This window comes from Calidris pugnax, unplaced genomic scaffold (genome assembly GCF_001431845.1).
Source record: "Calidris pugnax isolate Ruff unplaced genomic scaffold, ASM143184v1 scaffold114, whole genome shotgun sequence".
Lineage (NCBI taxonomy): Eukaryota > Metazoa > Chordata > Aves > Charadriiformes > Scolopacidae > Calidris > Calidris pugnax.
The window spans coordinates 1,757,533-1,773,101 of record NW_015090891.1 but is presented as its reverse complement, the minus strand read 5'-3'; the positions used below and the strand labels follow the sequence as shown (position 1 = coordinate 1,773,101).

The 15,569-nt window shown below is 35.0% G+C and overlaps 1 protein-coding gene across 5 annotated transcripts in view; it reads right to left on the bottom strand.

Annotated features, from left to right (window-relative positions):
• PCDH7 (protocadherin 7) overlaps positions 1-15,569 on the bottom strand; it is a 318,427-nt gene that overhangs the window by 137,760 nt on the left and 165,098 nt on the right. For 2 of the 5 annotated variants that reach the window (XR_001412647.1, XM_014947677.1), the window contains exon 3: positions 14,978-15,194. The exons of 1 other annotated variant lie outside the window; for it this stretch is intronic. Coding sequence is in view for 1 of the 4 variants with exons in the window: in XM_014947677.1 (XP_014803163.1) it covers positions 14,978-15,194 (217 nt within the window). In the remaining 3 variants the exon portion in view is untranslated. The remainder of the gene's footprint in view (positions 1-14,977; positions 15,195-15,569) is intronic. 2 more of the 5 variants (XR_001412648.1, XR_001412649.1) reach the window with 2 other exon arrangements.

Genomic DNA, 15,569 nt, shown 5'->3' with positions numbered 1-15,569 from the left:
GCTATCCTTAAAACTAATTTTAAAAGTATCTCAATATTTGTCGTCCTTTTCAGGAGGTATCCCAGGGATCAAAGACTTGAAAGGCAGAGAGACTGCATATTTTTACAGATTTTCCATGACACAAAGCACCACAACTCTAACTGAAGTCAGAAACATTTTATGTAATGCTAAAAAAGAAAAAATAGTGCTATTTCAGAACTGACTGTATGAATGTAGCTAAGATGGTTCACTGTGGAATTAAAAAACTTAAGTGATGTTTTGCAATGGACATGACATTATTCTATAGCAAGAAAATATTTAAATATCTTTACTAATCATCTCAATCATCTCAACAAACTACAGGTTTTTCTTCTGCACTTCCCAAAGAAGGGTCTTGTGGCACACACAGAAGTGCCAGTTTGCAGAATTGTGTTATTTTTGCAAAAGTCATGTCTCTGTTTGTGAGAGTCACGCACAAAACAGCCTCTGGGTATTAGGAATGAAGCACTGAAATATGGAGAATAAATTCAAAAACACATAGAGGTAAATATAAACTACCACAAATTTGTATATGTTTATATGTTGTTTTGGGGTCAATCTATCTGTCACTTTGTTTTTCTTATGGGGGTTTTCCATGACTTCTGGAATTAATATTTTATCCTACCTGTGAGCAGCTCAAGATTTGTAGGATTTATACGATGTGTTCTAGCTTAGAGCTTGCATTTGGTGCAAATTTCCATATTAAATAAGCATAAAAAACAACAGGTTTGGGTATTTCCTACAATTCTACGTCCCTAGTTACCATCTAGTGATCTGGAGCCCTTATGTAGTGGCTTGCCTGGTTGAAGAGATTCTACTTGTAGTGTTTTCACTATGTCTCTATATAAAGTGTTAGTTGTTAAGATGGAAAATATTTGTAGTGTTTTCACTATGTCTCTATATAAAATGTTAGTTAAGTGAAGACGGAAAATACAGGGCTTTAAGGATGGAACTGTATTTAGCTATTTCTAACAGCTGTAATTCCCTCATTTACACAATTGCTATAGCAGTGTAGATGAAGTTTTAATTTATCTCCTTATAGCTGAATCTTAGAAATACTGTGTGCTTAAATACCTTGGTCTTTGTGCAGACTATATTTCAAGTGGAAAAAGGAGTGACTATTGCAGCATTGTGTTAAGGAAATTTTAGTCCTGTGTAAGACATGGCAAAGTAAGAATAACTCAGATTTAGACTGTCTAAATGAGTTCATGGTATAACTGCTGTAAATGAATAATCCCTTCAGGATCAGTAGTGAAGGAGATAATGGAGGCAAATCACAGAAAACCCACTCAATGCTCAAGACATTGGAGATTTTGAGACGAGATCATGATGCATAACACAGAGATTCTCTGTTCTCCCAGAATATGCCAGTGAACAGAGCAAAAACGTTTAAAAAGGCACTTTTAATGAGGTTTCTTCATGTTTGATTGCTCTATTAAGACCTATTTGGAAACTACACTGTACACATCTAAATGCATATATATGGGTATTTATATAATTGGATGAAGATGGTAGTCAAGGCACTGGGGAAATCATAACACGAGATGGTTTCAAGAGATGTTTGTGAGAGAAAATAGTGAAAATCTGTGTTAAAATTTAGAAAGAAAAGTTCCTTTCTGCAGGAGAGCAGAATTGATTGAAAATCTTGAGACTAGGAAAAAAAAAATAAAATAACTGTTTATTCCATTCTGTGTTCCTTCCTTTCTAGGGAGAGAACAACAGAATTCATTTTCAGCTAATAGAATGCAAGCACTTCTGAGTTCCACTACTATAAAGTACAATTACTTCCAGGAGGCAAAAGTTAGCATTTTTAAATTGTAGTAGTATTAGAAAACCTCACCCCAATATAGGGGTGATCTCAACTTGAGGGAGTCCCTTCACTTAAGAACATTTAAAATTAGGTCAATACAAGTGCTAGGAAATATAGGAACTAATTCTGCCTTGAAGCTTGCGCCTTGACCATTCTCCCTCACTACTATTCTGTTCAGTAAAACTATTTTAATCCATTGTTGAAATTCAAGCCTAGGTAGATTTTCTATTCCCACGTAAACACAGAGCCGACAGTCTCAACCAGGATGATGGTTAATGCTTTTGGGGGCATAAGAACCTCTCCAGTAGGTAATATTCTCCAAGTGTTAAGTCATTTTACACAAGCCACTTAACTGCCACCTTAGAGTAATGACTTTCTGTCACTACTGACCCAGGCTTGATTCAATTCTTTTACTATTTATCTTCACAGTAATAAACAAATTTGTCTTGTCAGTACAGTTTGTTTACTTCTGAAAAAGCACTTTCTAAAAGTCAGTTACACGTGGCAGGAAAAAAAAAAAGCAGTACCAGATAGAGAAGAACTGTGTTAGAGAAAATATTTTAGTTTTATAACTTTCTTAAGTTCCGTGGTTAATACAGAATTTATCAAGAAACTTTGGGATAAAGTCTTTATGTTTTGGAAAAGGTTTTCCACTTAAAATTCATAACATGAGCCATAGCATGTGGGACTCTACCTGGGAAAAGCTAAAGGCAGTTGTTTCCTTTTGAAGAGAAAAGCAAGAGAAAAATATTCACTTATCTGAACCTTTGGGGGCATCTTAAGTTTTTCTGCATTCTCCCGTTACTGTTTGTGAGATTAGATCTGACTGTGTCTCCAGTTTCCATATCTGTGTTCCTGGCAAGTGAGCTATGCCTCTGAGGAACATTCTTTGTTAGGAGCAGTGCACGCTGGCAGCGTAGAGCCTGTCCTCTCTACTGTCATTTATAAAATCTAGTATATATTCTGTTTTGACTCTCAGACTGCTCTGCTGCATCAGGATCTGTCCATGAGCCAGCTTCTTCTGCCATTGTTATTTCCCAAAGTTTAATTCTGCAGATATGGCCGTTTCCAGTGTAGATGGAAACAACAGGTGGGAAAAATCAATTCTGCTCTTGCCCTTTGCACACCGTTCTTGAGCCCCTCAGATCAAAAAAGACACAAAGACGTTGTGCTACAGATTAAAATTTGATCTTTTTTCTTTCCTATCACACTTTGCGCTCCACCTTTGGTATTGTCCAGGTAGAGAACTATGGGCAGAATAGATTATTTTGCACTCGCTTCTGAAAAAAAAAAAAAAGGATAACATACAACATCAAAATTATTAAATCTTGTTTTCCTTTCAGGTTTCCTCAGGCCTTTGCTAATCAATAAAAATCTGAGAGTGCTGGCCAGAGCATGCTAAGAGTAGAACAAAGCCCATTCTTGCTCTTTCCTCTGCCAGTTGGTTGTATTCCCATACACCAACGTGTTGGAAACGGGGGCTCAGGAAGGATGTAAATCATACCTGCAGGTTCCTTATGACTTGGGAATTATACTGTGCAGGGTCCTTGCATGTTGCCAAATGGATCCATCACCATTTTTTCAGTGCTTCAGGACAGCTGAAATATTTTCCTTATATGCTTTACATAGCGTTACCAAATTTCTATCCTCATTCCATTATGAACTCTCAGCAAGCATAAAAACTTTTGATACATATTTTTGAGCAGAAGATTTCATTTTAACTATGTTAGCCCACTTTTTCTCCCAAAAAAAACTTTTGAGCTTAATTATGAAACTGCATTAAAAACAGTGTCTTAATCATGCTGTGGGGCATTGAACCAGACATCACAGTCTTAATCATGCTGTGGGGCATTGAACCAGGCATCTACAAACACAACTAAAATACTTAGAAGACTGTAATTTTAAAAATCAGCATATATAATAATGTCACTCATGGCTACTTTCCTCCTCTTTTGCCTTCTTAACACTCCCCCACCCAAAACCCCCAGAAACTTAGAAAATAACTAGAATTAACTATTTTATTACTCTCTCCTGTACTTAACTGTGGCTGTGTATGAGACAGCAGAAACCAACACATCTCCAGAGCTGCTGATTCTACTGACATATCACAATAAACCCTGTATTGTTATTGCAATGCATGGCAGAATAGGAAAAGAATGCTAGCACAAATTATTAATTTATTAGCAGGGAATGATGGCCGCTGCTAATAGAATTAAACTTTGAAAAATATTACTAAAATAGCATACAATACACACTTTAGTTTATTTTTCAAATATTTTGTTAAAGAAAAAAAAGGTTTCTTTTCTGCACTTAGCAAATAGAAGTTTCTGTTATTAGCTAGCATCAGTGGGAGACAAAATTACATCAGATCTCTTTGTAATAAAAGTTTGCAATGTCAAATTCCACTGGTAGATGTTACTTTGACATCTCAATGACAATGTAAATGTCATTGCACTGCCCTAAAAAGGGACACAGGTTCTCCTCTCAAAAGACAATATGAATTAATTGTGAGCAAAATAACCCCACATAAGAAAACAACCTACAGTGCAGCTGAAGCTGTTCAAAGATAGTAGGGAGAGAGGGCACAAGTACCACACACTTTTTGGTGTCCTGAGATTTAATTTAGAAAGTCTTTTCCCAAGATTTCCTCTATGGACACCACTGATATTTATAGCACTGTTACAATCTCTGAAAAACACAGAAAAATCCTTGGATCAAGGAAACAAATCTGACATAAAAAATAGGAATAAAAACCCCCACTTTGGTACAAGTTTGCCTATGGTTTATTTACATGAAATTTTAGATATGATACACTTCGATTTTGCTTCCCTTGCAGATGAAATAATGCAGATTGCTTAGCAAAAGAACAAGTGCCCCTGCAGGGCTTTTTAGGGTTGATTTGTTCCTTAGATATAGCAAAAAACAGGTTCAGACAAGCAAGTTGGGAAAGCTGGTATGGGCACGTTTGTTTGGTTGCAGGAGAGCACGCAACCACCAAAATAATAAATTAACTCCATCAATACTGTTCTTCCTTCTCTGTCTTTACATCTTCTTCTATCCCCCAAACAGAAATTTACACTCGTGTCTTAATTTCAATCATTTTATATGGTAGAAAGAAGCACAGATTTTAATCATGTCAAAAATATACCATTTTTTATTATTATTTACTGAGAGATGTGTTTGTCCTTTCCATAATTCTTAAAAGCAGCACGAGAATGGAAAGCTCTTTTAAATATGAATGGATCAATCACTGATGTGAATTTATTTCTAACACCAAGTTAACTGTGATATAAGGTTTGAAGTTAGTATTATTAGAAGTTAAGATCCCAGTCTAAAGTAAAAAAAAAAAAAAAAAGAAACAAAAAAACCTTTATAAAAGGCAGATTACTAAAATACACATTCTCATGTAATAAATGTTGAGTTTTCTTTTGCTTTTAGCTGTGCATAAACACTATTTTGGAGCCTAAAATCTCTTTTTTTGTTGTTGTTTTTGGTAAGGGTTTTGTTGTTATTGTTATTCCTTGCCCAAAACAAGTCAACCTCCTCTGGAATTTTATTTTAAATTAGTGTACTAATAAGATTTGTATAATTTCTTTAAAGTCCTAGTATTCATCTTGTTCTAGGATACGCCATGATTATTTTCCTAGATATTCAACCAATTGACATTGGATGTTTATGTTGATGCTGAGGCAAAACACCATATAAAGGTGATACTATAGTAATATTCAGAAATTCTTAAATGTCTCTATATTATGCTGGCCTTGAAATCCTCTGACTGATAAAGAAATTGTTAATTTTCTCTAAAAAGCAATTACCTCCTATGAAATAGAGCTTTCAGAACTCTAGATGTCACATACTGTACTGGGGCTTCTAATTCCTTTAAATACCATTGTGTAGATTTTGGCCTACTGACTTGACATAAATATTTGCTAAAATACATGAGAAATGCACACACTTCCCCTCAGCCTTTATTTTTTGGACCTTATTTATTTGCTGTTCTCAGAAAATGAAATAATAACAGAAAAAAGTACTTCCAGAGACAACAGCAAAGACCATTATGGGCACAAAGCAAAACATTCTCATTAGAAAATTCGCATCGACTTGTCCTTACCAGAATAGCAAATTTATTTTTCCTTTGTCCAATCCAAGCCTAATGGGACACAAAATCACTTAAAAACCCTTGTTAGGAAAAAGAGATATTAATAGTTGCGTGCTCTCTAACAGAAAGTGGACAAATTTGTGTATATAAATCCATAAAGGTTATTAAATTCACTGTATGTGGCTTAGGGAATCTGAGTCACGAACTGTTCATACACAGAATAATTGAAAGGTGAGTCAATTTATTTGCCCTGCTATGTTCTTCCCTAAGCACCCCATTTTGTCCAACAAGTGACCCTGTATATTGACCCTATACATTGACCCGACACATTGGGTCAATATCTGGGATTCATTAACAGTTCTGTGGAAGGCTGGCACCCAGAAATGTTGCCAGGACCACGAACCTTCCCAGGTTGGGATTAGAGTCACAGAATTAAGTTATGTAGCAACTAGATAAGTAGAATCGCTGTTCTAACTCCGAATTCACACATCAGCAAGTAACAAAAAATAATATTGCCTTCAGGAAACTATTTTGAGCTGCTTAGATAAGCTACAGACCGGAAAAATGTAAAATTGCAGTTTTGGATGTAAAAAGAACTGCAAGATTAAGTCTTTATTTTTTTTCATATGTTCTATGTTTTGTCACAGTGAACTTTACCTTTTACAAATGCTTATTACAAATGACATTCTTTTAAAAAGAAACAAAAAAGAACACTTGAAGAAGCAACTTTACTTAGATGTGAAAATGCAACAACTCATGAAACTAGTGTATATATCAATAACTCAGGGTTTTACCTACCTGTTCTGGGCCCTTTCACTCCACTGTTACTCAAAGTCTTAATATAACAGGGGTAGTTAATATTTAAATTTTTCTTTATGACATAGATGGGCCCATGCCAGTTTAATACACTTGAGATTTGCATTTGTTTGCAGATTTTTTGAAAAAAGATCTATGTGAATGTTATGATTCCTTTAGGTTCAACTGTGTGGCCAATCAGACACGCTCTTGTCCTTTCAGTCCAAGTACACCATTTGGAAAATTCAGTCAAATATTTGTTCTGGATCAATAATTCATACTTGATATTTTAAAAAATGGACTAAAGGAAAAAATACACTTTCTTTTAATTTCATCAGTCTTTGTTTGCATGTAGGAAAAACTACCTCAGCTTTTAAAACATCAAACTCAACGTATCAAACTCGTATGAGAAAGAGAAAAGTAGTAAAATTATGGATTTTATGTATAAAATCCATATATAAAGATATATGAAGCTATATAAAGTTATATAAAGATAACATATAATAAAACATTATCATTTGCTGCAATGAATATTAAATAAATAAATAAATGGAACAGTTGTTGGGAACGTATGAGAAAGAGAAAAGTAGTAAAATTATGTAGATAAAATATAAATTATGTAGATAACATATAATAAAGCATTATCATTTGCTGCAATGAATATTAACTAAATAAATAAATAGAACAGTTGTTGGGAACCAGCAGTAGAGAACAAAATGTATTTTTCACTGAAATGGAGAAGAAATACCCCTATGTGGGACTTCTTTTGGATCTTCATTATACTTGAAGACTTAAAGGGATAGAAAGATCTAATGTTGTCGATCTTCATTATACTTGAAGACTTAAAGGGACAGAAAGATCAGGAAACTGAAGAAACTGTCATTAAACACAAATAGAGAACAGGGGAAAGACAACATGCTGAAAGGGCTTCTCTGAACGGAGGGAAAATAAATTTCCGTTGACTATGTGCATTAGATTTTTTCCAGGAAAGAGGCTGCCGTGGATGCAAAGGTTGCTAAATATTCCATTCATAAACCAGATGTCTCTTCTTCCTTGAGTCTGTAAATTTTGGAATGCGTTTTGTCCTCTGTCTACATTCAGGCCTCCGACAGTATCAAAGGGAGTTCTGCAGTCTGCATCAGTGGGAGGCAGCCTGAGCTAGCAGCTGGCACCGAGGACTTGGACAAAAGCCTAAACTCCACTAAGTCAATAGCAAAACCCTCACCAACTTGACTGCAAACTGGAAGTCGGTGTCCAAATTAGTATATTTTTTGAGGGGCGGGCGGTGTTTGAACCAATTACCAGCTGAAAGATCAATTCATAGTTTGACATTGGAAACACGGCTTTGTTTTCTGAGGATTTGGTTCTCCACTTCTCAGCTTTTGTACGTTCTTGGGTATCCACCTCAGTGAATTGATTTGAAATTCAGAGCTGAGGCAGGTTATGCAATTGCAGCTCTCTAGATCTCAGGAGTATTTGCAGAGAGAACTGACTCACCGAGATGTGCACATGTGTGTGCTCCCACGGGCGCACACAAACCCTTCCCTCACTGCTTCAGCCCAACAGATGAAACTCCAGCCACGCTTCTCTGAGAATCCAACGGCTTTCCCCATTTTCAAATTATTGACTAAAACCTGATGGGATTTAAATACGGACTTTCTTTTTTAAAGATAATAAAAGAAAACTAAGTTTTAGTAAGTCGCAGTTCAAGCCGTCTGATATCAATATACTGCTTTTAAGAGTGGTGAACAGTTATTGCTGTATTTTCTATTTAAGAGCAGGACAATGAAATCGGGAGTGGAGGAAGCGAGCTTGTAATATAGCTTAAAAAAAAAATAAACAGAGCCTAATGCTGTTCTTCACTATGAAGCATGAAGAGAACTGGAGGAAATACAATGGGAAAGCAACAGGCAGAGAACAGCAATAGAAGTAACGCTATTCAGAGCACCAGAAAAAGGCTGTATAATTTGTTAGCTTTGCTATCAATGCGCAGGGGTGGATTTCCAATGCAGAAATAGGAATTCCTTCTTTGATTCCAGCAGCTCCAAGCATCTGAGCTGAAACTTTGATTCCAGCAGCTCCAAGCATCTGAGCAGCCCAAATCCTGATCAAGCTGAATACAATTCACAGTGATACTTGGATACACTTGGTGAATAGACCTCATGCAGGAGTTGTTGGTATTTCTCTGGATGTGATACTTGGATACACTTGGTGAATAGACCGCATACACAGGAGTTGTTGGTATTTCTCTGGACGGTCATGGGAAGCAAAAAGGTAAGGAGAGAGGACATAAACAATATACTATTCTGGCAGCTTCAGCAGGAATTATTTCTGCTCACAGTTGGGCTGTATTTGGTCCTTTGCTTTGCATTATGCATTTGAAGTACCATGTAAGCATAGAACAGTGGATAAGATACAATACGCCTCAGTGCAATGACATATAATGCACAACCTAAAATAATTGCTCATCTTTCTGTAGAAGGTTATTAACCTAATAAAGTAAAAATATATGCAAAAAATATATATCAGCATTAGGATTTTGTAACAAAATCAAAGTATACTTCCCTTATTTCTATTGTAAGTGTACATGTATAACACTTCTAGAACAAATACCATATAGCTTTGAAACTATATGCTATTACTGTGCATAGGAGTTAGCAAACCACATATTTCTCTGCTGAAGAAATTCACAGACATATGGGGTAAGGTCATCTAAAGGAACATGGTAAAAGATTAAAAAGGGAAAAAAAAAAAAACAAGGAGGAAAACAGCCAATGTTTTTCCCAGCCAGGTTCATTGCCTCAGATAAGGCTGCACTAGTACAAGTGGGATCCCTGCACAGTGTGGCTTCTGTTTTAGGAACTGGGTTGGTTTTATTCCTCTTATAGAATGTCTTTTAACAGATCTTATCAGAATACTCCATTCTCAAAACAAACTGGTTCAAGACATAATCCATCACTTAATCTCTGTGTGTTCCAAAACATTACCCATAGATGTTGCTAGGTTTACAGAATCCAGAGCTCATTGTGTGCCTAATTATAGGTTAGGATTTATCAGAAACAAGGATAAGAATTCTTATATATATGTATTATATACATAATGATTTGTGCAGCACTTTCTGGTATTTTGGGTTCATGCATAGAGGGTAATATTTAAGAAAAATTGGATGTAGCAGCACTGAAAGAAGAAACAAACCAAAAAAAAAAAAAAAAGGAACTATTAGCATGTAATCACTACATTGAAAACATTCACTGACTCAACCTCTCAGATGGACTACTTACATTAACATTCAGGACACAGTTTTAAAACCAAAATTATTCACAATTTTAGGACCTGAATTCGAGAGAACAGAACATCTGAAAATTATGGGAACTGGAAAAGTACAGTAATTCTATGGAATAAATTAATGTGTAGTTTGCAATGTTTACAACAAGGAGATTTAAGTCTTCAAGAACATTAACCTGCATTATTTGCACTGCAAAAAGCTAAAGGGAAATGGATTCTGGAAACATGGATTCTGTAAACTAATGGATGCTTTTTCTCATCTTAGTAACACTTTGGTCCAGAGAACAGATTAATATTCTATCTTACAAATAAAAGTGAGAGAATGCTCTTAAAGATAAAATTAATTACATTTATTAATTGACAAAATTCCTTTCTCAAGCCATCACATACCATGAACCCCTTCTCTGTATTGACAGTGGAACTTTGACACGTACAGCCTAAATATGAAATTGTCATTGACATATTATCAGACTATATGAGCCAACATCATGCACTGCTCTTCCTTGCCTTTTCATTCTCCGTGTCTCAGCCAGAGTGTAATTTATCTACTGATTTCTTTGTGGGAGTCCAGTATCTGAATCACAAAAATTCTGAGCCCCTTTTCAAGCTCTGCCCCTTACTTCCTCTCTGACTTCAGACACCTCACTTAATCTTTCTTTACTCCATTTCCCCCTGTAAAACTGGAAGCTGTAAACCATTTTCTTATTTTCCTTCTTTCCTCCCTTATATATTTGATACTGAAACATGGACTAACTTAAAACACTGTGTTGCAGACCAAAGATATGCTCATGTAGAAATACCTTAGCTAGCTTTATCACAGGTATGTCAGGTCTAATTGACATCCTAATTACAACTGCATGGAAACAAATCTCCAGGGAAGAACACGTGGGCCAAAATCTACACTGCTTGAGTTTCATCACTATAGGTACTCTAGCTAAATTAAACAAAAATAAACTGATTTGGCCAATACATGTATAAATAAATAGTAAGTATACAGAAATCATGGGGGGGAAAGGAATAAAATGAACTATTTCTAAGAAGGCCACAAGAAACATGAGAGAGACCTGACAGAAGCAGGTGAACATGAAACGGAACAATTAATAGCTCTGCTTAGATAACGTATGTGTAATTAATAACATAGGAATTAATATGAAAAGGCCGTATAGTCCATTCCTTAAGTAGTGGAAATACATCTCCAGATACCCCTACCTTCATTGGAAGAAACAAAAGTTCATGGAAAGAAAAAAAACAGTTATATGTTGATCAAAGACTGAAAAACCTAATAATATACATGGTTCAGAGGAAAGATAAATTATAAGAAAAAATAATTCTTCCATGCTCTTTCTCATAATGATAAAAAGGAACACTCATTATAAATGTTAAATAAGAGAAAAAAGCAAATAAAAATAAAATCATTTTGATAGCCTTCAAAGCAATTTCCTGTTGAAAGATATCCTTCAGGCCAGTAACTTGAAAAGGGTTAATGACTTGCGATAAATGTTTTGTTATTATTATCATTATTTAGAAAATTACAATTTAAACACATGCTGACTATTACCTGTTCAAGTTGGGAGGATATGTAATTCTGGACGTATCTGCCACGGGTTTTTTCCTTTAACTTTCCTCTGAGATACATGGTATTAGGCATTGTCAAAAACAGAAGGCTATGACTAAAGACCAGGAAACTCATTTACCATGGTAATGTCTTTATCCTTGATGTACAAATACGGATGTAATAAAAATGTTCTCAAGAAAATTATTGTACAATCTACATTAAGACAGTGCCATTCTAACAGCAAAATTAGAGAAGAAGGCTGCACATATGAGCAGAATTTCCTTGTAAGGAAAGCTCCAAGGGCAGGGGATAAATTAACTCAGAAGTTACTTCTGGTTCTGCAGATTTTACTAATTAACAAGATCTTTGCATACTGCATTTTCACAGTCAATCTGCTAACATTTCTTTTTTTCTTCCCTTTTTTTTTTTTTTTCTCCTACATCTGACACCACAGCTAATCATCAGAACAAGACTTCAATCTACATCTGACAGTCATGTAGGCTGGTAGGTAATGTACAGCATATTCTAAGAAAATCAGCTCCCTTACCCTTTTTTTTTTTAATTTCCAGGGTAATGTACAGCATATTCTAAGAAAATCAGCCCCCTTACCCTTTTTTTTTTTTTAATTTCCAGCATTTTATTCTCCCCTGAAAAGACAGAGGGGCCTCTTACCAGCAAACAGAAAGCTGAATTTCCTATTTACTCTGACTCTGAACTCAGCCTTCTCACATTTGCCTTAACTATAAAAATTACTTGCTTTCCTTAGTCATCTTAGCTTGCAGGAAAAAAAAAAAAAAGCATCAAATGTATCAGAGGGTTTAGCGTACTGTGCTGAAAATTATAATTTCAAACTTTTAAAATGAAAGGAAATCCAAGGCAATTAGTTATAACTGCATTGTTTCACACCAACTGAAATTAAATGGTAAATATTTGAAGTAATAGCAATTAATAACTGAGACAGCTTCCAAAGTGCTGTTTCCATGGAAAATCTGCATGAAAATTCAGTATAAATTCTGATTAGAACCTAACCAAGCTAAACACTGCAGATTACCTAGATTCCAATTAAATGTGACAAATGAACACTTGACAGATTTCAATTCCAATTCTATTTCTGTCAGAAGGAACCATTAATATTGAAGATTACATTATTAGGATTTGAACAATACAATTGTGCCTAAAATAGTTAAAATACGAGTGGACTTAAGCATCAGATCACAGAAAACTTTCACTCAGATGTCAGATATTACATATATGAAAGAACAAAAGTACATTCCATCCTGTTCTGTCATTATTTATAGATTAATGGTAACAAAAATTTCTGGAGGCAGACGACATGCCACCGTTGAAATCTTGTTTTTAAAATGTGACAGCAAAATCCAAAAGTCTGTGGAGTATAATTTTCATCATAATGTCACCCACCTTTCAAAGGTCTCAGTTCAAGGTTTGACAAAGGAGAAGGAATTCCTGATTACCATATGCAAGTCCTGCCATGTTTTTTCTTTTCATAATAATTTTGTTTTCATTCACTTATTCATAAAACGAGACATTTACCTAGCTCTGTTTCTGTCTATTCTGTCTATACAATACTATTTTAAAAACTGATTCCAACAAATTAATCCTGCCAAATATAAAATACAATGTTTCCAAAAAAATCAAAGCAGTTTCTAAAATACTTTAATTATTGAAATGCAATGCCAGTTTTTGCACCAACACAAAAACTGAAATAAAATTGTTTCCTTTCATTTTTGCCACTGCTCGCTCTCTCCTCACTTTCAATTACACTTCAGTAAGTGGGATGATTTTCATTGGCTACTAAATGTATGAAAAATCATATTCAACTGTATGCTAACATGTGTAGAGCCACTTTCTGAGCTCAGAATGTAATGTTTAGCAATCTACTGCACTGCTATGTGTCCGGGGGAATTAACAAATTACTTAGTTTCATTTTAAACACAAAATCTCACTACAAAACAGACAATAAAATAATCATCCCAAAGTCTAGAAACTTTTTTCTGACACTTTCTATTAATACTGGTATCACTTTCTCCCCTACCACCCACCCAGAAAAATGAAATGTAAAGAGATATATTCATATAAATAACCGAGGATAATAGATAAACACACACTTATACACATACATGACCTAATATATATTCTTTTTAGATGGATAATACCAACTTCCTCTTTGGTCAATTAATCATTTGCTGTTGGGATATACATTATAAGCATATGTAGGCTGCTGTAGCCATTCTTCAGTCAAGCATACTAGATTTGGCAATATCTCACCATGGAGAACAACACACTTTTAGTGGGTTGACATGTCTATCTCAGGAAAGACAAAAACCCAAGAATAATTATCCAGTGCTGTAATCTCTGAAAAACTGAAACATGCACTCAGCCAAACTAAGTTATTCATTCTATAACAGAGAATATACCACCCTTCTTGCATACACCCAGCAATTCCAATGGGATTAGCAAACCCTTTATTTCATTGGTTATCAAAAATCTGTACACTTTGACATAGAATAATTTATTTTATTGTTTATGGGCACATGAAAAGACGATGAAGTCAGTGTCTGACTTCATAAAATTTTAGATGGAGGCCAATATGTGGAGTACAGTAAAACATTCAGGTTTTATAAAATACATTTCAAATTGGAAAGGTTTTTTTTAAATACTAAATAATTTTAGATAAAAAAGGAAAATAAAACCTATGATTTAATTCACCTTTAATTTTTAATAGCTGGAGAATTACTATAGAATAAATAAGGATTCAGCATTTTCCCCTTCTATGTAAACAGACCCTGAATTTAAATGAGATGTTCTAAAAGTACTGTACAAAATAAAGTGTGAAGAAAAGGAAAACAATGTTCTTCCTTTCCAAATAATGAAGAATGGCTTTGACGCTCAGTGTTATTTTGAAAACAGTCTATATAACCTTTTTGGGCAAAGGGAATTCTCTAGAGTGGGGTTTTTTAATCCTCTCTTTTGCTGATGCTGTACATATTACATTCCGGGAAATTTCTTAAGTAGTTTTTGAACCAAAAATGGAAGGAAAAGAGAATAAATGTCCTTTATGGTCTTTTATCTAAAATGAAAAGAATGGAATTTAATTCAATTGCCATCTCCCCAGCCCTCTACTGGTATTTTTTTCAATGTTTTAACTGCTTCTGCAGTATAGTTTTTAAATCGTGTAAAGAGGAAAAGTGCTGGTTTTATTAGTAGTGTTATGTTCCATTATTTTGTATATCTGCATTTTAACAAACTTTAAAATAAAATAATTACCATTTTAACTATTTAATTTATTTATTTAATTTTTTTTTTTTTTTTTTTTTTTTTGGACTGACCTTTCAAAAGTCTACTTAGTATCACTTGCTAGTGAGATTATGTGTGTGAATGTCGTGTTTGCCCCTACCATTTTCCATATGCTCTGCCTCACCAACACTGCCATCCGGCGTAGTCCTTTCGTAGTTGTCCTCTGGGAGTGGAAGGGCACCCAGTCTTGGCCCTGATGAACTCTTACTGCTTGGTGTTTCTGACTCCTCCAGACCGCTGTCATAGCAACTCTGCAATGACCCTTGATGCGGGTCCTGAGGCTGACTCACAACAGAAAACGTCACTCTACGAAACGGCTGCAAGAGAAAAGATTCTGAATGTCACTGGAAAGTTCAGTCTTCGAACAACTGATTTGCAAAACGCGACTTAAGCAAACTAATATTTTCACATTTACCATTTAAACAGTTTTTGTCTAAATGAAAGCAAACGGCAAGTACAGTCCTTAAAGGGCCATTGGACAGAGTATCTCTAGATTTTGACTGGGACAGATGGTCCAGGACCTTCATGCAGTTTTGCATAGCCTCCTTCCAAATGGCTGCATGAACCGAGAAAGCTGGTTTATGATTATTTATAAATTCTGTACAGTTTTTCTTTCACTCAATAGTAATAATTTGAATGGAGTTTATATCAGACTGCATAAAGGTACTTGACAGTGTGTGTGTGTGTGAAGA